This window comes from Euphorbia lathyris, chromosome 1 (genome assembly GCF_963576675.1).
Source record: "Euphorbia lathyris chromosome 1, ddEupLath1.1, whole genome shotgun sequence".
Lineage (NCBI taxonomy): Eukaryota > Viridiplantae > Streptophyta > Magnoliopsida > Malpighiales > Euphorbiaceae > Euphorbia > Euphorbia lathyris.
The window spans coordinates 20,561,932-20,582,263 of NC_088910.1; the positions used below are offsets into that span (position 1 = coordinate 20,561,932).

The 20,332-nt window shown below is 31.6% G+C and overlaps 2 protein-coding genes and 4 non-coding genes across 6 annotated transcripts; 5 read left to right on the top strand and 1 right to left on the bottom strand.

The window, feature by feature from the left end:
• Window positions 1-6,043: 6,043 nt before the first annotated feature.
• LOC136224176 (large ribosomal subunit protein uL22y-like) lies at window positions 6,044-11,373 on the top strand. The gene is made up of 6 exons (XM_066012444.1): window positions 6,044-6,147; window positions 6,284-6,324; window positions 10,293-10,523; window positions 10,601-10,703; window positions 10,795-10,862; window positions 11,030-11,373. Exons 1-6 carry the CDS (start codon window positions 6,108-6,110, stop codon window positions 11,096-11,098), a joined length of 552 nt encoding a protein of 183 aa, XP_065868516.1. The 5' UTR covers window positions 6,044-6,107; the 3' UTR covers window positions 11,099-11,373.
• On the top strand, window positions 6,511-6,639 carry LOC136216278 (small nucleolar RNA snoR74). The gene has a single exon (XR_010683273.1). It is a non-coding gene; the product is annotated as a small nucleolar RNA snoR74 (small nucleolar RNA).
• Window positions 9,441-9,571, top strand: LOC136216279 (small nucleolar RNA snoR74). The gene has a single exon (XR_010683275.1). It is a non-coding gene; the product is annotated as a small nucleolar RNA snoR74 (small nucleolar RNA).
• On the top strand, window positions 9,716-9,845 carry LOC136216280 (small nucleolar RNA snoR74). Its single transcript, XR_010683276.1, has one exon. It is a non-coding gene; the product is annotated as a small nucleolar RNA snoR74 (small nucleolar RNA).
• Window positions 9,982-10,111, top strand: LOC136216281 (small nucleolar RNA snoR74). Its single transcript, XR_010683277.1, has one exon. It is a non-coding gene; the product is annotated as a small nucleolar RNA snoR74 (small nucleolar RNA).
• A 3,859-nt stretch (window positions 11,374-15,232) lies between the features above and the next one.
• LOC136224184 (bidirectional sugar transporter SWEET3) lies at window positions 15,233-19,921 on the bottom strand. The gene is made up of 6 exons (XM_066012453.1): window positions 19,814-19,921; window positions 19,676-19,712; window positions 18,474-18,696; window positions 17,752-17,913; window positions 15,688-15,807; window positions 15,233-15,600 (listed from the first exon to the last, which is right to left on the bottom strand). Exons 1-6 carry the CDS (start codon window positions 19,848-19,850, stop codon window positions 15,421-15,423), a joined length of 759 nt encoding a protein of 252 aa, XP_065868525.1. The 5' UTR covers window positions 19,851-19,921; the 3' UTR covers window positions 15,233-15,420.
• Window positions 19,922-20,332: the final 411 nt, after the last annotated feature.

Consider the following 20,332-nt stretch of genomic DNA (forward strand, 5'->3'; position numbering starts at 1 on the left):
TAGCCTACTAAACTTACATAAAATATTCAGTTAACCCCTAAATTTAAGTAAAATATAATCAATTAATCACTCGGTCGTAAAAAAGTAAGTTAAATACGAAAAATATGTTGCCCATGTCTTAGAATATTATTACATAATTCACAAAATAGATTAAAACATATTTAAAAAGAAGTTCTTACTTATTCAACTATTAAACTTTTTCTTCTTTAATATTAGAATCACATACTCTAATATTGATCATTTTACTGTTTTAAGATGCGTGCAACATATCTTTCGCATTTAACTTACTTTTTTTTTTTATAACTGATTGATTAATTGATTACATTTTACGCAAATTCAAGAGGTTAACTGAATATTTTATGTAAGTTTAAAGGACTATCAGAATATTTTAAAAGTTCAGAAGACCAATTAAGTTTTTTTTGGATAAATTGAGGGAGCAAATAATGTATTAAGTCTAAATAAAATGATTCAAAGAATTAGATTGATATAAGTTGTTACTTTTTTTTATATTGAAATTTTATTTTTGATTTGCATTAGGTGTAATTATGAAGATTTTCGAATCCTCATTGTTAACAAGAAAATAAGAGATTTTTGAATGGAACTGAATATTCGAATTATAATTAGATTCATTATCGAATTCAACCATTAACTTTTTTATTTAAGATTGAATTAAATTGTACTGTTGACTCTTATTAGTATAATTATGAGATTTTAAAATTCTCAGGCCGATATCATCTCTATCTCTAGATAGGGCTGTAATCGAGTTGATCTGCTCACGAGCTTGTTCACAAGCAGCTCGTTAATTTAGTTCATGAATTTTGTTCGCGAACAACTCATTAATTATGTTCGTTAATTATATTGATTTAAAATATTATTGAAAATAATAATCGAACGAAGCTTGCTCAATAGAGTGTTCATGAGCATTATAATCGAGCTTGCTCATGAGCTTGTTTATGAACTTATAATCGAGCTTGCTCACGAGCTTTCGAACCAAGCTTCCTCGTGCTCAAAAACTCGATCCATTATCAACTGTACCGAACACAATCGAGCTTTTATCACGCCGAATACCAAACCGCTCATGAGCGTCTCGGCTCATTTACAGTCCTATAAACCTAATCGGCACTTGATCTATTCTCCAAAGTGTACTATGTCCATAACTTTTCTTAATCACCAATTAACTCTCTCATCTCTCCAATTTTTCTTGACGCAATCCTTCGAAATTGGCCAGATATATATATCTTCTCCCAATTAAAATTTATTATCTAAACCATACTCGAATTTAAGCTTTATGGTCCGTTTGTTTTACTTATTTTTTTCTGTTGGAAAAAGCTGTTTTTCCAAAAAGCAGCGGTTCTCTACTTTTGTAAAATGCTAATTTTTCAGACATAAAAGATACAGAAGATCCATAATTAAACACTTAAAACTCTTTATTTTAAAGTGAAAAGACAAAGCTTGACATGAAAACGAGCAACCAAACACCCTTTATAGCGCAAGCGACTTCGAGCTCTTAATTGAATCTCTTTCTTTTTACAAAAGGAAAAAAAAATATAATTTTTAATGCTTATTATAAGAAGGTTCGATCTGCTAATATTTTTTCATTATTATTTTTTCTTAATTTATAATTAGTTAGTTTGTTAATATAAAATTAAACACCAGAACTGAATTATATGTAAATATAAAATATTATAAAATATGAAATGCATGTGAAAGCCAGGTTCGTAGGTAGATTTGACTTAATATATTAGAATGAAGAAAAAAATGTGTTGTAATTGTTCTTAGAATTCAACTACATTAGCTAACAACATGAGACTTATTAGCATGAATTAATATTTAAAGGCAAAAAGCATCCTGAGGCCCTGATCTTTCATTGTTTGGTGCATTAAGCTCTCGATCTTTTATTTAGACACATTGAGCCCCTGATTTTTCACCATTTGGTGCATTAAGCCCTAGATCTTTCATTTAGACACATTGAGCCATTGATCTTTCATATATGGGTGTATTATGTCCTTCCATAAATCAATTAATATATAAGTTTATTAAGGGCATGTTTGGTTAGGTTTATATAACTGCAGCGTTTCACATTTTCTCTGGACACTGCAACATTTTGGAGCTTTTCACGAAAAGCTCTTTTCATGAACAGTTGTTTGTAGTTACTTGTTATTGATAAAATTACCCTTCTTATTTCCACAAAATGTGCTTCAATTTTAACATTATTTTTATTTTTAGAACATAATTATCTAAAAACAAGGTTTTATTGAGTTCAATAAATTTTTTATTTTTTATTTTAATTATTTTTATTAATTTGTACAATATATTTTTTATTTTAGAATTTGTTATTTTTAGAACATCATTTGTTGTCACACCAAACATGCCCTTAATAAACTTATATATTAATTGATTTATAGAAGGATCTAATACACCCATATATGAAAGATCAAGGGCTCAATGTGTCTAAATGAAAGATTGAGGGCTTAATGCACCAAATGGTGAAAGATCAGGGGCTCAATGTGTCTAAATAAAAGATCGAGGGCTTAATGCACCAAACAATGAAAGATCAGGGGCCTCATGATGCTTTTTGCCATATTTAAATTACACTAATTTTGACTGATTACACCATCAATATGACTAGGTTGGGAGTGAGGAGAAGGAATGACATGATTATTTTACATTCCTACTAAGGGGTGTTTGGTTTAAACTTCGGAATCGGAATCAGAAACTGGATGTTACGGAATCGAAATCGGAATGACTATTTAATTATTTTGTTTGGTTTAATTCGGAATCGGAATCCAACTACTAGGAGAGCGTTTGGTTTAAATTTCGGAATCGGAATTAGAATCTAGATAAAAATGTTACGGAATTAGAATCGAAATCACTATTTTATAATTATAACAATAATAAAATAATGTTAAAAGAGAGATTGCATAGATAAAAAAAACTGCAATTTTAAAAAATAATCAGTTATTGCAATTTAAACAAAATCAACTATTGATTAATGAATCTCATAAAAAAAATCATTTTTGTGCAAATAGTTTAACGTGGGATGATTTGTTTTTTTTATATATAATTACTATTTTAATTATTAAGAGTGGGATGATTTGTTTTTTTTATATATAATTACTATTTTAATTATTAAGAGATTAGGAGTGGAATCAATTATGATTCATGGGTTAAGATGTGGGAATCATGATTCCCGTTCTTTTGGGAATGAGATTCCTATTCCATACATTTTTTTTACTCAACTAAACAGGAAGAATCAGAAATAATCATTCTCATATCCATTCCCAGATAAAAATTTAGTTAACCAAACACCTCCTAAGAATAATTTTTCGGTACTTAGGATCAAAACACCGTAGGTATCCTTATTCAGAGTAGGGATGACAACTGGTACACGAATATTCGAAACTTAGAATAACCGATGTAACTTGAAAAAGAAGATAATGATGGTAAATGAATAAGAAGAGAGATAGAAGAATTTGCTCAGATTATGAGTGAGATAAAAAGAGAGAGAAGGTAGCTGTTTTTATACAAAATTTCGCAGAGGATAAAATAATTTCGTAAGTTCTGTTCATTTGGATTTTCATGAGTGTGAGATACCACCTGCATGTATCTAGGATATTTTACTAGTTGATAGTTACAGAGTTTGATTCCCACGACGTGTCACTTTTTAGCTTTTGTTTTTTTTTTTAAACTTGTTTTAGTTTCTTTTTGCTGTATGTCGGGGTTAAATCCCTTCCACTTACCAAAAAAAAAAAGATAATTAGCCGAAAAAGACAATAGTAAACATAGTAGTCAATATTAATAATAAAAAAACCATTAGCAGTCATAACGCTCAATTTGAAAAAAAATTTGATGTATTGATGAGCATTTAATTAAATATAGATATATAATGGGTTTTTTCATAAAATAATCTAAATATATGATGGTTAAATGTTGTAAAATCCTCATTTAGATAATTATTTGACAAATCACTTGCTCCACTGAAACGTGTTACATGAAGATCAAGAATACGGTATTAAACCTTCTTGATGTTGGTTGAATTTCTATATAAAATGATAAAAATACAAAAAGAAAAAAAATGAAAAAGACGTGAGATTTATTCTTTCCCTTCCCTTTGAGATTAAATGACATAAAACAATTTATTTGCCATTATTTTCTTTAATGGAAGTTACCAAAATACATATCTTTTAAAACACTTATTATAATAATTTATATTCTTTTAAAAATTTAAGGATGTTATAACACATCTCTATCTCTTTATATTTGTGTGATATCCCCATCATTAATCATTTTGACATGGTTAACATTAAAAAAGGTTAATATATTTATAAAGGCAAAGTTTAGGAGCGTCCGATTTTAAGGTTCATGGACCACAAGGAAATAATGCAAAGTTAAGGGGTCATTAGTGAAATTTAGCATAAAATTCTAGTAGTATTTTAGGAAGCAATGCAAAGTTAAGGTGTCATGAGTGAAATTTAGCATAAAATTCTACTAGTATTTTAGGAATAATTTAAAGGTACGTTTGATTTAGCTATTGCTGATTGTAATTGTTGTTGATGGGTTGATTTTTCTGCTAAAAACAATTGTTTCAATTCTTATAAAATACTTTTTTTTATCTTTTTTTAGAATCGAATGACAGATAGCAGCGTCAAAAAAATTGGAAACAAATAAACACTTAGATTTTTTTTCTTCTATGAGTTCTAAGAGAAAGTTAGCATTTTTTTTTATTTTTAATATGTATTTTTTTGCTCGTGTTTTGGTAAAATTCACACCCTTTATTTGATAATTTTATCAATTTTACTTTTAAAATTATTAGGAAGTTTAGTTTTACTCTTTCTGTAAAATGCAATTCAGTTTTACTTCATAGTAATATTTTTTTTTCAAGAATTTGATCTTTAATTTTCCATTGGTGTTCACTGAGAAAAAGATAAAATTATGCTAAAATTTCTACTATTAAGTCAAATTGTTTTGTATGATAAAAGTAATTTCTATAATTTTTGGAGCAAATTTGACTTATATTGTATTTTTATGTTAATTAAATGTAGGGTATTGCTATATATCGCACCCAAATTTCCTATCACCGCCCCCATTGGACAATTTTGCACTTGCCATAAAAATTTTGTCAAAATTGAGAAAAAAAAAATTTGAGAGAAAATTTAAAATTATACCTAAACGGATGCGGCATACCGTCCGACCCATGGCGGGAACGTGCCATGGTGGGAACGGATGCGGCATCCGTTCCGCCATGGGTCGGGTGGTACGCCGCATCCGTTACCGCCATGGGTCGGGTGGTATGATGCATCCGTTTAGGCCAAATTTTGAAATATACAAAATCGTAAAATTTTTAGTGACGAAAAATACTAAATCATTCAATTTTTTGTGACGAAAAATGCAAAATCGTCATGAAAAATATGTATTATTTTCATGAGTTCTTTAATAAAAAAAATATAAATCTTAATGTTTCCGACTCGTAATCATCCATTTTCAAGGTTCGGATTATCACATATCAATTATTTTCATAATTTTAATTATTGTTGTTCGGGTTTATGATTTTGGAAAGAAAATGCAAAGAAGGTAGAGAGGATTTGAGAAAATTCCACTTTCTTGTTTCAAAAAGTGAGGAGGGCAAATATGTCACAAATGGGCGGTAGACCGGAATTTGGGTGCGGTATATAGCAGATCACTTAAATGTATTATAGGTCACAACTTTTAATTAAATTGGTTAAACTCGCGTTGAATGGTTATTAATTAAATTATCCGATTATGATTATTTCATATACTTTTTTTAAGATAAAATAAAATCTAAATACCAAAATGTGGAGCTAGCATAAAATTCAGTACCATAGATGTAATTTATCGTATATGGGCAAGAAAAATCCAAATCAATATTTTACTAACAAAAGTGGGCAAGTTTCAATGGGTTTCGAGTGGCGAATTGAGACCCAAAACCAATCGCAGAGAGACCCAGCCCACTTCAGATCAGCCTACGGTGTCGTTTTCGCCATTTTAAAATTGCTTATATATTGAAACCCTACCGGCTCATTTTTCTCTTAAGAGGGAAACAGCAGCAGCAGCGGTGTCAAGCTGGTGGCGTCAAGCGGGTTTTCATCATGGTGAAGTACTCAAGAGAGCCCGATAATTCCACCAAGTGTGAGTTTTAGATCTCTTATATCTGACTTTTTATCCTTTTGGATTGAGTTCTTTCAATTCTCTGTTCTCTGATTTTCATTTGCTACCTATTCTTTCCTGTTATGTGATTTTTGTTGTCTTTATGTTCATTTTGCAGCCTGTAAGGCAAGGGGCTCTGACCTTAGAGTGCACTTCAAGGTATTATTTCAGATCCCTTCTTCAATAGAATATTTCTTCCATGATTTTGTATGTGATAGTTTTTGCTTTTCGTTAAAATGTGAATTGGGTTTATGGAACTTGTTTGTTTTGTCTGCATAGGTAGGTAGACTTTGTGTAGTTGTGGGAATTTATTTGTAATGTTGCGTTTTGATCGGTCACCTGATGAAAAAAGCAGGGTCCTGTTGCCCTTGTGAACAGGTCTCTCGTAAACTTCAGGGAAATCAGTTTCATTGTTCTTGGGTGAACCTCTGTTTATTTTTCGTGGCTGAAGGTTCAGTAAATGATGATACATTTTTTTTTTCTTGCATATTCATATGTCAATGTTTTGTTAGTTTCTGCTGTTGTTTTGCTTTAGTAATTGATTTCTCTATTTCTAATGAAGATTAGGTCTTCATTTCAGCTGCATATTTTTCAGTGAATAATAATTGACAGCTAGGTTACATGGTGTTCCTTGATGTTTTTTTTTTTTTTGAAGCTAAATATCATTAATGAGCCAAAAGCCGGCAAAAGTTTAACACAGAATAAGGAAACCCACTAGGGATAATATCAAAGTAACTCTGACTAGCAAATTGAGAGGCCGCTCTAGCAAAAGCATGAGCTAAACCGTTTGCTTGTCTTCTAATGAAACGGATAATGTAGCCGTTTTGAGATGATAAAAGTGTGCGACATTGCCCAATAATATCACCAAACTCAGACTGATCCAAACTTCCTGAAGTAATAGCTTTCACAGTGGTCAAGGAATCAGATTCAAATACAATTTTATTGTAACTTGCCTCCATGGTCCATTCAAGTGCATGTAAGACCGCCCAAGCTTCCGCCTCCCTAACTTCCATAATTCCTTCCACCAAATTTGTCCGGGCCGAGATAAAAGCACCTTGTGAATCTCTAAGTACTGCACTACCTCCTGTTTTACCAAGAATTGTAAATATGCTTGCATCTGTACAACAGGAGACAACATCAGTCGGTGGTCGGTGCCATAATTTTTGACATAAATCCTCTCTAGGTATCGCGGAAGGAATTATACTCCGCTCTCTAGCCGTTTTCCAGTCTGCTAGATAGCGCATGCTCCTACTAACGACTCCAATGGCTGTTGTGGATTTTTGATTCCAAAAGTAGTCATTCCTCGCCTCCCACCATGACCACATCAGCATCATAAAAATCTCAAAATTCCTTGCATCAGCTAATCTGCAAAAATAGAAAAAGAAGCCAACAAAGTTATCTGCAACTAGGCTTGATTGTTCAATTAAATTAGCAAGGCCCGCCTCTCTCCAAACTTCCAATACTTTTGGACATAGTACAAATAAATGCCAATTATCCTCCAAATCCTGAGTACACATAACACAATCATCCTCCATGTTAATCCCCCGACTCCTAAGCCGATGACGAGTTGGGATACAGTTACGAACAAGCCTCCAACAAAAATGTCTGATTTTAAATGGCACATTAGCTCTCCATATCTTTTGCCAATCCCCCTCAATTCTATGATGTGTATTACTTGTAATTTCTTCCATTCCAAGGCGGTATGCACTACGAACCGAATAACACCCATTACGGGAAGCATTCCATATAAATTGGTCTTTTCTTCCAGATACACGCGGAGTTGACCGGATGATGGCCGTTACATCTTGTTCCGAGAATATTTCTTGTAATAGTTCAACATCCCATTCAATTGTTCTAGGGATAAAAAGATCACTTACTTTTAAATTTTCCATCCCTTCAACCATTGCTGTAGAGATCGTCATAGAAGGTGAATCTCTTAACCATGGATCTTTCCATACATTGATAGACATACCATCTCCAATTTTCCACCGCCCCCCTTTTTGCAACAATAACTGAGAACCCCAAATACTTCGCCAAATATAGCTTGGTGAGTGACCCAACCTAGCTTTTAGAAAATCCCCATTTGGATAGTATTTTGCTTTAAAAATTTTACTGGCCAAAGACTCAGGGGCTGACTGTAACCGCCAACCTTGTTTTCCCAGCATTGCTAAATTAAAGGCAGTGAAATCTTTGAATCCCAAACCACCATCATCTTTATGAATACATAATTTATCCCAAGCCAGCCAATTTATCCCTCTTGACCCAACCCTTTTATTACCCCACCAAAATGAATTCAACATCTTTTGAAGTTCATCAGCAGTTGAAATAGGAAGCATAAAAACACTCATAAAATAAACCGGCAAAGCCTGACCTGCTGCTCTGATTAGAGTATCTTTACCAGCTTTAGATAAAGGCTTGGATCTCCAAGATTGAATTTTCTTCCATAGTTTATCTTTTAAGAATGCAAATATTACCTTCTTCTTTCTACCAACGAGTGAAGGTAGACCAAGATATCGACCCGTGTTGATAGGTTGAGAAACTTCCAAAATAGATGAGATCCCCTCTACTAGCATTGGATGTACATTATTACTACACAGTATGCCAGATTTAGAGAAATTGACAGCTTGTCCCGAAGCATGCTCATACAAATTTAGCAACTTTTTTAATTCCCTACACTCCTCAATATTAGCTTGAACAAACAGAAAAGCATCATCAGCAAACAATAAATGAGAGATTGAGGGTGCCCTTTTATTACTTTAGCTCCATGAATAACCCCCCTACTCTCTGCATCCAACATCAAAGCAGACAACCCTTCAACACATAATAGAAATAAATAAGGTGATAGTGGGTCGCCTTGTCTCAAACCTCTCCGGGGAGAAAAAGGACCAACAATTTGATCATTAACTTTAATAGAATATTTAACTGATTTAACACAGAGCATTATATATCCAATCCACACCTCCGAGAATCCCAGCTTCATGAGAACTTTTGACAAATAATCCCAACTCACTCTATCATATGCTTTGCTTATATCTATCTTAAGTGCAACCTCCCCCTTTTTCCTTCCAATATTTCTTTTCATACTATGAATTATTTCAAAAGCAATCAAAACATTATCATGAATAGATCTGCCTTTAATGAAGGCAGATTGAGATTCTGATATGAGATTAGGAAGCACTTCTTTTAATCGATTTGCAAGAACTTTTTCCTTGATGTTTTTAAATGATGGAAAATTGCAAAAAATGCTTTCTGTATAATAATTCTGAAACCTGATGAAAAAAGCAGTGCCTTGTTGCCTCTTGTGAACTGGGTTTCTCATATACTTCAGGAAAATTATATTTCATTGTTCTTGGGTGAACCTATGTAGACTACAGTAACTGAAGGTTCAGTAAATGATGGTACATTTCTATTGAGTGTAGTACCTTAGTTATTTGTTGCTGCTCTTTCTTTCCTTGAAGCGTCTTGTTGCTTCCACAGTCTGGCAAATTGATTATCTTGTTGCTTCCACAGTATAACTGGTTGTTCATATAATCCTTAATTAATCCTGATGAAAAAAGCAGTCCTTTTTGCCTTTTGTGAACTGGGTTCTCGTTAACATCAGGAAAATCATATTTTCATTGTTTTTGGGTGAACCTCTGTAGATTCTATTTACTGAAGGTTCAGTAAATGATGGTACATTTGTATTGAGTTTACTAGTTGTATGTAAATGATGGTACATCTGTATTGAGCTTACTAGTTGTCTGTAACCATTTGTTTTGATCAGTTGGAAATATGCAGAACTGTTTGTTTATATAATAATAATCCTAAATCCTGATATAAAAAGCAGTCCTTGTTGCCTTATGTGAACTAGGTTCTCGTTAACATCAGGAAAATCATATTTTCATTGTTTTTGGGTGAACCTCTGTAGATTCTATTGACTGTAGGTTCAGTAAATGATGGTACATCCATATTGAGTGTATTATTTGTGTATAACCATTCTTTCTTTTGCTCAATTGGCTAATTGTTGATTATGTCTTGTTGAAAAATATAGTGTTTTTTCTAGATATCACTTTTGTTCGATACTTGAGCTGATTCTTCCATCTTCACTTCAGTCATACAAGCTTATTTCTTTGTCTATGTTTTTATAGAATACAAGGGAGACAGCGTTTGCCTTGAGGAAGTTACCTTTGGCCAAGGCCAAAAGGTACTTGGAAGATGTTATGGCTCACAAGCAAGCTATACCCTTCCGACGTTTTTGTGGTGGTGTTGGACGTACTGCTCAGGCAAAAAGCAGGCACTCTAATGGACAGGGACGGTGGCCTGCTAAATCTGCCAAGTTTATTCTAGATTTGCTCAAGAACGCTGAGAGTAATGCTGAGGTATGTCCTCTTGAGTTGAGCAATCTATATATTTCAGGACATCTTTCATATTCTCATGTATGTGAATGATTATACAGGTAAAAGGATTGGATGTGGACAACCTCTTCATTACTCACATCCAAGTGAATCAGGCACAAAAGCAGAGGCGTCGTACCTACAGGGCTCACGGAAGAATTAATCGTATGTTCTGATTTCATTTCTTTAAGTTTTGGTGTTTCACAAATTTATTAGCTGTCCCATTTGTTTGATATGTTACTTCTTTCTTGTTCAGCTTACATGTCCAGCCCTTGTCACATTGAATTGATTTTGTCTGAGAAGGAAGAATCAGTTATGAAAGAGGTAATTCATTCGCAACCGCCTTTAAAACATGGTTATTACTGTGGCTTTTTATAACCCGCTTGACGCCACCCGTTTGATATGATTTTGCATTCATATCATTTATAATCTCGATTAATATATAGTTCATGGCAATCCATTCTGACACCCTACTTGTGTATGTTTTTCAGCCTGAGACCCAGTTGGCGACCAGCAAATCTAAGAAGTCTCAAGCCATGAGAACAGGTGGTTCTGCTTGAGTGCTGGTCAGTCATTGACCAATTAAAGGAGAAGTTTTGAATCGAATACTTTGTATTTTTTTTCTTAAGGCTGAGGAATTTTGTTTGTTCTCATATTTTAATCCCTAGTTTGTTTTAGTTTGCAAGTTATGCAAATCTTGTATGGTAAGCTAGGGATGGCAACGGGGAGTAGACCTGGCAATTATCGTGTTTCGTGTCAAAATCGTGTTATCTCATATTTATGTTCCATATGGTTTTATATGTTATAAATGCTAGAAAAATGATTTTCGTGTCAATCATGTCGTGTCAGTTGGGTTGGCTCTGTAATCGTGTTTTCGTGTCAGAAATTGCCACCTCCGTCGGGGAGGAAATGTATTTCCTTCTCTGTCCCCAACACTTGTGGTGAAGGTTACTATCGTGGAATTTTTATTGAAGATTTTGGGGATTTTTTTCGGTCCCGTGCTGCGTGATCTCCACAGGAAATCCCTGTAATTTAGAATATTAAGATGTAAATTTAGAATTTCAGATAGAATCCAAGAAGCAAAAGAAAAAAAAAAAAATTCTTATATAAATCGACAGCCAGTTTTTTTGTTAGCCTAAAAGCATCTACCTAGAGCTGTAAGGCTGTATTGTTTTTGATTGAAATAAATGCTAATGAAATTTAAATTTATCGTCATTAAATTTAAAAATAGCAATAATTAAAATAAATAAATTTATAATAATAATAATAATAATAATGGTTTTAATAATAATAATAATAAAAGCTTCTAATCTAACAAACATAACTAGTTTAAAAAATTTATAGCCTGTTTGGGAATTAGCTGATTTGACTAGCTGTTTGTGTAGACCTGTTTGGTAAAAATTAGCTGATTGATAATAGCGGTTTGTGTAAAAGACGAATAAGGACATTTTTTTTAATACATAAAAGTATACATAAAATAATGAGGGTTAAAGAAATCTATTAATTTTAATATTGCAAAACGCTAATTGAAAAAGTTCCTAAAAGGAGCTTTTTCTAAATTAGCGTTTTCATTCCAAAACTCTCTTCCAAACCTCTCTCCACCAAACACTCCAATCAGCGATTTCAGTGGTCAAACCGTTAAAATTGGTTAAAACCGCTATTTTTATTCCAAAACGCTCTTTACCAAACAGGACCTATAAAATTTTGATGCATTGTTTTTTCTATAGAAATATTTGACAAATTAATCTAAAATTTTAGAATATAGTCGGTTTTAAAAATAAAATTTCATAAAATTGAATCTAATTAAATAAATATGATTAAATATAAAATTAAATTAATTCTTGAATTATTATAAATAATGATAGAATGCTAAATTATAAATTATAAATAATACATAATATATCAATAATAATAAATTATATATAAATGTGGTGAAGCTCTTAGCCTAGTGGTTGAGAGCTTACCTATGCCTTGGGAGGTCATGGGTTCGAATCACATCCGGGTCTGGTGGGGTTTTTTCTTTCTTCTTTATAATGCAAGCGCATTGCGCAAATTTAAAAAAAAAAATAAAAAATAAATAAATTTTATATAAATAATTATAATAAATAAAGATGAATTAAATAATATTAAATTATAAATTATAATAAATAATAATTAATTATATGTAAATAATTATAATTATAATACATAATAATAATAAAGTACTGAACAGAAAACTATTGAACTGGAATTATTGATACTGAAATTAAATAAAAAAGAACATGCCTAAATGAGTTGAGTAGCTCATAAGCAGCTCGGTTGTTGGTTTGATAAAAACTAGGTTCGATTCAACTTGATTTATAAATGAGTCGCTCGCGAATCTGACTTTAAGACTCGATTCGTAAATGAGCCGAGGTTGAACATGTTAAAGCTCGGCTCAAAAGCTCGTGAGAAGGTTTGATTATAAGTTCGTAAACAAGTTCATAAGCATTCATGAAAAATATTGAATAAATATTATTTAATATTATTATATATATTCCCATGCCAAATAAAAATAAGTCTACCTTAAATTAAAAATACAAATTATACGCAAATACAATTTAGTAATCTAAAATTACAATTTAAAGCCCATAAAATTAGTTAAGAATTGGTGGCCATAAAGTTATTTAGGTACCCTACACAAAAACACACTCATATTATCTCGTAAAAAACTGTAAACGTACTAGATTAACACTTTTCTTACCCTACTCTCATCTTCTTCTCTACTATACAGGTTCTGTCGTTCTCAGTTTTTAGGCTAGATTTCCAAGTTTTTCTTCTTCTATTCTCACTCACATGCTGCCGATCTCTTCTTCTATTCTCATTCACTCACAAAAAAACCACATTGCTCCTTCTATTCTCACTCTCTTATTCTCTTGTCGATAACCCTCCGTCCTCCATTTTCGGACCGTCGCCCTCCCCAGTACTTCGTCTCTCGTCGAGTTCCATCATATCACCACCCTTTTCCTTCAATCTCTTCTTCTATTGTGAAACTGAGTTTGCTTTGTATTCTATCATTGGGTTTGCTCATTCTAAGCTTAATAGAAGTCACGAACCCGTATTATAAAAAAGGTTGGAGCTTAAGAATACAAATTGGGTAGATGAATTGCCAGAAGTCTTATGTGCTTATCGACCCCAATTCAATAAGACTCCTACCAATTAATGTTTATCTTAATAGACAAATGCAAGCCGATGAGGACTTGGTCCAGTGCTAAATAAGAATAGGAGGCCCTGGATCTATGAGGTCCCGTATTCAAGTCCTACAAATGTGTGGGTGACTTATCCAACTATGTGTTGCTTATTCTTCTCATTTAATCCCCAGCCCTTAGAAGCAGTTAGAAGGTAGGGTAGGGCGGTACCATTACTTTCCTTTACTGAAAGCCATCACCTTAAACCTTTACCGAAAGCCTGAACCTCTCGATCAGCAACAGGAGAACACCATTCTCCTTATGCTATGGGACGGAAGCCTTCATACTAGTAGAAATTGGAGCCGCAAGCCCAATACTATTGTTCTACTTTGAGGTAGATAATAAGCCCAATATGAGGAGCAAGCTGGATATGGTGGATGAAAAGAGAGAGAAGACATTCATCAAAATGGAGGCATATCGCCAACGAATGAAGGCATGCTATGACAGAAAGGTGAGACCCACACAATTCCTGACAGTGAGCTAGTAATGCGTAGCATTGAAGCGGACGAATGAAAAGGAAAAATGGGTAGAAGATGGGAAGACCCGTTCCAAAAAGCCGAATGTATTAACACACATACTTACAGGCTGAAGAGAATGGATGGAAAGCAGTACCATGGACATGGAATGCATTAGCACTTAGAAAATACTACTAGTAAAGGTGCTCAAAGTGCTTCATTTTTTATGATTTAGTTATATACTTAAACATAATAAGATGTAGTATCAAGTCATTCGACAAATTATAAATAAAGATGTTTTACAATAATGTTATTGAATAAATCATTCGGGAATTCCTTACTTGAGTATATTTGGAGCAGTTAAAAAGACTAAATTGAAATTCGCAAATTAGCCGAAATACCATGTTTGACTTTGCAAAGTAACTAAATCATAAGTACTATTTAACCGAAAATTGACTCAAAAATCTTTTAAGAGCATCTTCAATGCAATTAATCAATCTTAAAAGTTACAAAACTTAACACATAACCACAAAATGTAATATTTTATTATTTCTCATCCACATCACTTTTGACAATTTTTTTGAAAAAATAATCCAATGCTAAGTAACTCCAAAAATTATTACTATAATCCCACAAATTATTATTTTATGTTTTTAATTATAACTATTATCAAATTGAATAATATAATATTTTAATGGTTAATTGCATTTTTTTTATTAAAAAAGAGATAACAAGGGTGTCAAATCGGTGTCAAAGAGTGGCAATTTTGTGATAAAAAAAATCATTGTCTCTAATCTCTCTAATGCAAAATACTCTTCCAACTCTCCAATTAATGTTTACTAAACTTTTAAAAAGAACTATCTTTATAGATTGGTAAAACCACAAGTTTTGATTATATATATATATATATATATATATATTTATTTATTTATTTATTTATTTGAAAAAATTGTCTTGTGTTGATAATATTTTTTTGTTTCTTGCACGATATTACTTATTTTTATTATAGACAATAATAAGATTGCTACATACATTATAAAAATCATTTAACTAAAAATGTCTACCACAATACAACTTCCAAGCCTCCCCCAATCATCCAATTAACTAGCAATTAGTAATTATTTGGCAAATTACAAAAACTAAAATGTCTTGATTATAATTTCATTAATTAGGATATCAAACTTAATTAATATAGAAAATTAGAGAACTTTGTTGATTTGATCATTCTTTGGCAATGTCATTAGTATTTTCATTAATGACAAGTTGCAGCTGCTTGGATTTTTCTTTACTCTTTTCTACATCCCATTTTTTAGGTTCTTCAATCACACCCCTGTTGTTTCTGTACTTGCAGTACAATAATAATTGGAGAATTCCCAATGGAACGCCCACAAAATTAGGGGACTGCAAAGATTAGAGAATCTCAATTAAGAATAATTAAAGAATTAATTGAGAGTTAAAGGACCAAAAAGTATGTTTAGATATACAAACCGCAATGAAAAGATCATGACTTAATAGTCCATAAGCCAGCCAGAGAGAAGTTGCTAGGAACGAGAAGAATGATAAATAGAATGGCATGAATTCCACACTCTTTGTTTGTATCACTTGTTTCTGCAATTATACATAATAATAAAATTAAATGAAAAATAATATTTGTATGTAGTTTGTTCATAAATTGGGCTATGGGCCGGGTCTAATTGAATTTAATACCTAACTATTCTATTCAAGCTAGCCCAATCTACATATTCAGATTGGGTTGGACCAGGTTAAAAAAATAAATTCTCAAGCCCATCATAGTCTTATCCACCAATTACTTTTTTGGGAAAATTACACAGAAATTCATATTTTAAAAACTATTTACAACTATGTCAAGTCATAATTTTATATTATATCAAACTAGTAAAATCAGTACTTTTAATATATTTTAAAGATTAAAATTTATAAATTAAAAATCTAGAATATATTTTTTAGGGTTTATGCTCAAACCCATCATAGCGTTATCCATCCAATTAAAATTTTGAACTATGTTAACAACAATAAAATATACCAAACCAAAATTTACTTAATTCAACAAAACTCAAAGAATATAACCTTTTATATATATATATATATATATATATATATATATATATATATATAAAAGGCTGGGCTGATGAGATTGGGGTTCTTTAGATAAATTCTAAATCCAATCCATTTTAGGCATTCAAATTTGTATATCTATGCTAAACTAGTCAAATATCAAATATATATCCAAACCCAATGCATAAAAGATGGATTCAACGAATCAACAAGCTCATGAACATGAGTTTTTATATCAGGTCGAAGTTCTTCATATCATATGGATAACGAGTTAAATGTACAATTAGCCACTAAATTTATATGGTTATTTTAAAATGGTCACTCCCAACTTCAATTTGTTTCAATGAAATGACTTAATTTTGAGTTTTGTCTCAATTAAGACACTTCGTCGATTTCAGTGATTAAAAAGGATAGAAATGATGACATGAATGACATATCAACATAAATCAACTCAGATGTCTGACAGAAATGACACATTGAATCCATATATGCGCTACCTCACAAACACACATCGGTTAACTTTATAAAAAAAAAAAAAACTTAATTTTTTTCATAAAATAACAGGCACGTGATTGCCTGTATCGTTTCGGTCAGAAATCTGAATTGACCATGACATCAGCCTTTTAACCACTGAAATTACGGAAGTGACCTAATTGAAATAAAACTCAAAATTGAATGATTTTACTGAAACAAATTGAAATTGAGCGAATATTTTAAAGACAACACATCGAACAATGATGCATGACTCTCCATATATATTTTAGTTCATATAAAATGTGTATGGAATCTTTCATTTTACATGGAATTCCAGCCCCCACAACAATAAATTTCCCATGAACATATGTAATTCTGTAAAAAGAAACATATAATAATTGAGTGAAATTGAGCATTTGCGGAATGAATCGACATGCATTGAGACTCATTACTGTGTTTCCTCAATTTAAACCCTTCCAACTCTATCATGTATAGTTTATGGTAAATGCAAGTTTTTGTACAGTAGTTCCTCATAGAAAATTATTGACTCTAGAGATATAGTAATATGGAGAAGACAAAATTGTTTCAACCCACTATTTATTATTATGTGTATTAATTTTTATGGTCTACACATATTATTTGTGTTAAAAAAACTTCAATATTTTTTAATTATAAAGTTTCAGGTACATAAATAAATAAGTTTAAAGCTTAGACTTAGATGTTTGGTTACCTACTTTTCACTTTAAAAAGCAGAGTTTTACAGCTGAAAAGTAGAGTTTTACAAAAGCATAGAATCTCTGCTTTTTATAAAAGTAGCATTTTCGAAAGGCAAACAACAAATTGTAATAGCAAACATCAAGTAGCCAAACGAGCTCTTAACAACGTAGACCCAAAATTCAGGAATTATAAAATTTATTTCATCCTTAATTTTTTTCCAATTAAAATATGTAGCGGAATTTTCAAAATTTTCGTTACTGAAAATGAAGAAAAAGAAATACATACCATAACCACCAGAGGCGAAGCATACATGCCTACCGAACTTAACAGTCCAATACTTCCGGTGAATAACTTCCGGTGATGGTGGTCATGGAATACAAAAGATGAGACTAAGGTGGCGATGGCGAAATATAAGATTACAGGAACCATTGCAACAACAACTTTAATCTGTAAATTAGTCAAATAAATTGAATGTCAAATTAATATGAAAATCATGTCTAATTTTATTAACAATTTCATTCAAATTTAATTTAAACATGTAACATATTATTTCCTTTTCAAGGTCTAAAATTAACTAGTGAACTTTAGTCTAGTTGAGCAATATCAGTCTTGACTGGCAGCTCGATTCGTGTTAAATTGAGGAACATCAGAAGCGGAAGGATAGAGAGAGTCACCAAAAGCCCCTCATAGAGTTTAATTGAAAAAAAAAAAAAGAATTACAACAAAATATTTTGTTGCTAAATGTATGTATTTCATGGTAAAACCACTTTATTTTTTGTAATAATGAAATTATCGATGTACTTTTTTTTATGTTTAGCTTTGAAATATTTTGTCAGTAAATAACGAAATCATTTTCTTTCGTAGTTGTAGGTCGATGGATCCTTCGTTCCCCTTCTATACTTCCGCCCCGTTATGTTCCCCTTGTAAAGTAAATGATTTTTTTTTTTTTATATATATATATATATAGAGAATGAAATATATATTGAAAGAGAAGGTAAATAACTTGCCTTTTGTCTGGGTTCAGAAAACCAAAAATAGATAGAAATGAAAGAAAATTCGAAGAGGATGCCAAGACCATTGATGGTGACCAAAGGGAAATTCTCCCATTTGTTGCTTACAATAGGCAATCCATACCAAGTGTAAAGTAGACAATTTGATAATGTTATTATGTATGGAATACATGAAAATTTCTCTGTGCTTCTCTTCTTTACCACCCTCACAAATGTCAATCTGAAATTCCAATTAAAAAAAGCTAATTAAAATTCCAATTCAATCTCAAAATCCATCATAAAATTCCCCCGACAAAATTAAGAATAAAGGATCAATTTACTTGAAAGATCAAGTTTGAGTGTCAATTTGGTTTTTTTTTTTTTTTTTTTTAACTTGGTATCTCAGTTGAAATCAATCTACATATGTAATTGATACTTTTTTTTTTTTTTTAACACTTGTCACTTCCTCATGCTGCCACATATCATTTTAGACTTATTTTTATAACGACTCGGTCTGAAGTGAGTGAGTGAGTGACGATGGTGTAGAAGACTTGAGCAAGGAGTGACATTAAGGGATGTGGATGAGGTATGAATAAACCGAATTCTACATCAAGAATGGAAAAAAAGTGATTCTAGCTTATTAAAAATGTGAATTTCTAATACATTTAGACGCATTTTAAAAGTTGTAAGTGCTAAAAATGGATAATATCTACATGTTATTAGAGCAAACTGTTACAATTGGTATAAGAGTCGGGTTCTCCACGTACGATATGTTGGTTTGGGGACGAACCAGACAGAAGCTGGTGGACTTCTAACGACCTAATCTATAATGGGTAGCACCGAATACAATACTTGAGCAAAAAACGGTCGTAAAGGATGGAGATGGAAATGAAGCAAGAATAAACTAAATTTGACATTAAGAATGAACAGAGACTGACTTGAGTTTATTAGAAATGTAAAAATCTAATACAGTGGATGTTTTTTAAAACAGTGAAATTCAAGGTATTAGATTTTGATTAAAATGGACAATGGTTACGTACTATTGGACCGGGTTGTTACATATTTGACCTGAAATAACAAGTTAAAGAGCCAAACTAAGACACAAACTTGATAATAGACTAAATTGATCTTATATATTAGCCAATATTAATGACCAATTTAATTATTTATCCTGCAAAATAATAATAAATATACAGTAAACTTGTTTACTGAAACATTACATGGGAGCAGCATAAAGCAACAAAGAAGCTGCATTCCCTGCAAAAAAAAAAAAAAATTGAGAATCGCTATAATAAACTATATATTATATATATACACCTAATAGAATTTAAAAATAATTAACGAAAATAGAAAAATACCCATGACTCCAACAGCCAAACGCAGCCTATCTCCCATTTTTAAATTTAATTTTCTACTGGAAAAATGGTTCCAAAGAATGGGAAAAGTCTAGAAATTAGAAATGTTTTAAGGGTGAATTAAGAGGGTTGAGAATAGGGGTATAAATACTAAGGACGTGGATAAAAAAAGAATAATATAAATTTTTTATTGCTAAGTGCTGTCTACGTCCTTTACATGTGGACTAGTACTTTATAAATTTGTGGATGTAACAAATTGTATATAATAATGTTCTTAAAATAATAATAATAATAATGCTAAATATGATATAATTAAAACCTATTTTAGAGGAACAGCACGAAACAAATAAATTCTTTACTGTTAGGCTTCTATTGTAAGTGGAAGGTGCCAATATTCCACTCTTCCACTTTATTAAATCAAATTAACATTTATATTTTACTATATATTATATATAATATGCTGATAGTTCATTAACTTTTATATTGATGTTGCCAAAACAAAATTTATGTGCATGTTTCTAT

Coding starts and splice junctions, on each gene's coding strand:
- LOC136224184 (XM_066012453.1), bottom strand. CDS start 19,850: ATGGGAGATAGGCTGCGTTTGGCTGTTGGAGTCATGG. Junction 19,713..19,813: donor TTTGGCTGTTGGAGTCATGG/GTATTTTTCTAT, acceptor TTTTTTTTGCAG/GGAATGCAGCTTCTTTGTTG. Junction 17,914..18,473: donor TTTCTGAACCCAGACAAAAG/GCAAGTTATTTA, acceptor ACTAATTTACAG/ATTAAAGTTGTTGTTGCAAT.
- LOC136224176 (XM_066012444.1), top strand. CDS start 6,108: ATGGTGAAGTACTCAAGAGAGCCCGATAATTCCACCAAGT. Junction 6,148..6,283: donor GCCCGATAATTCCACCAAGT/GTGAGTTTTAGA, acceptor TTCATTTTGCAG/CCTGTAAGGCAAGGGGCTCT. Junction 10,524..10,600: donor ACGCTGAGAGTAATGCTGAG/GTATGTCCTCTT, acceptor ATGATTATACAG/GTAAAAGGATTGGATGTGGA.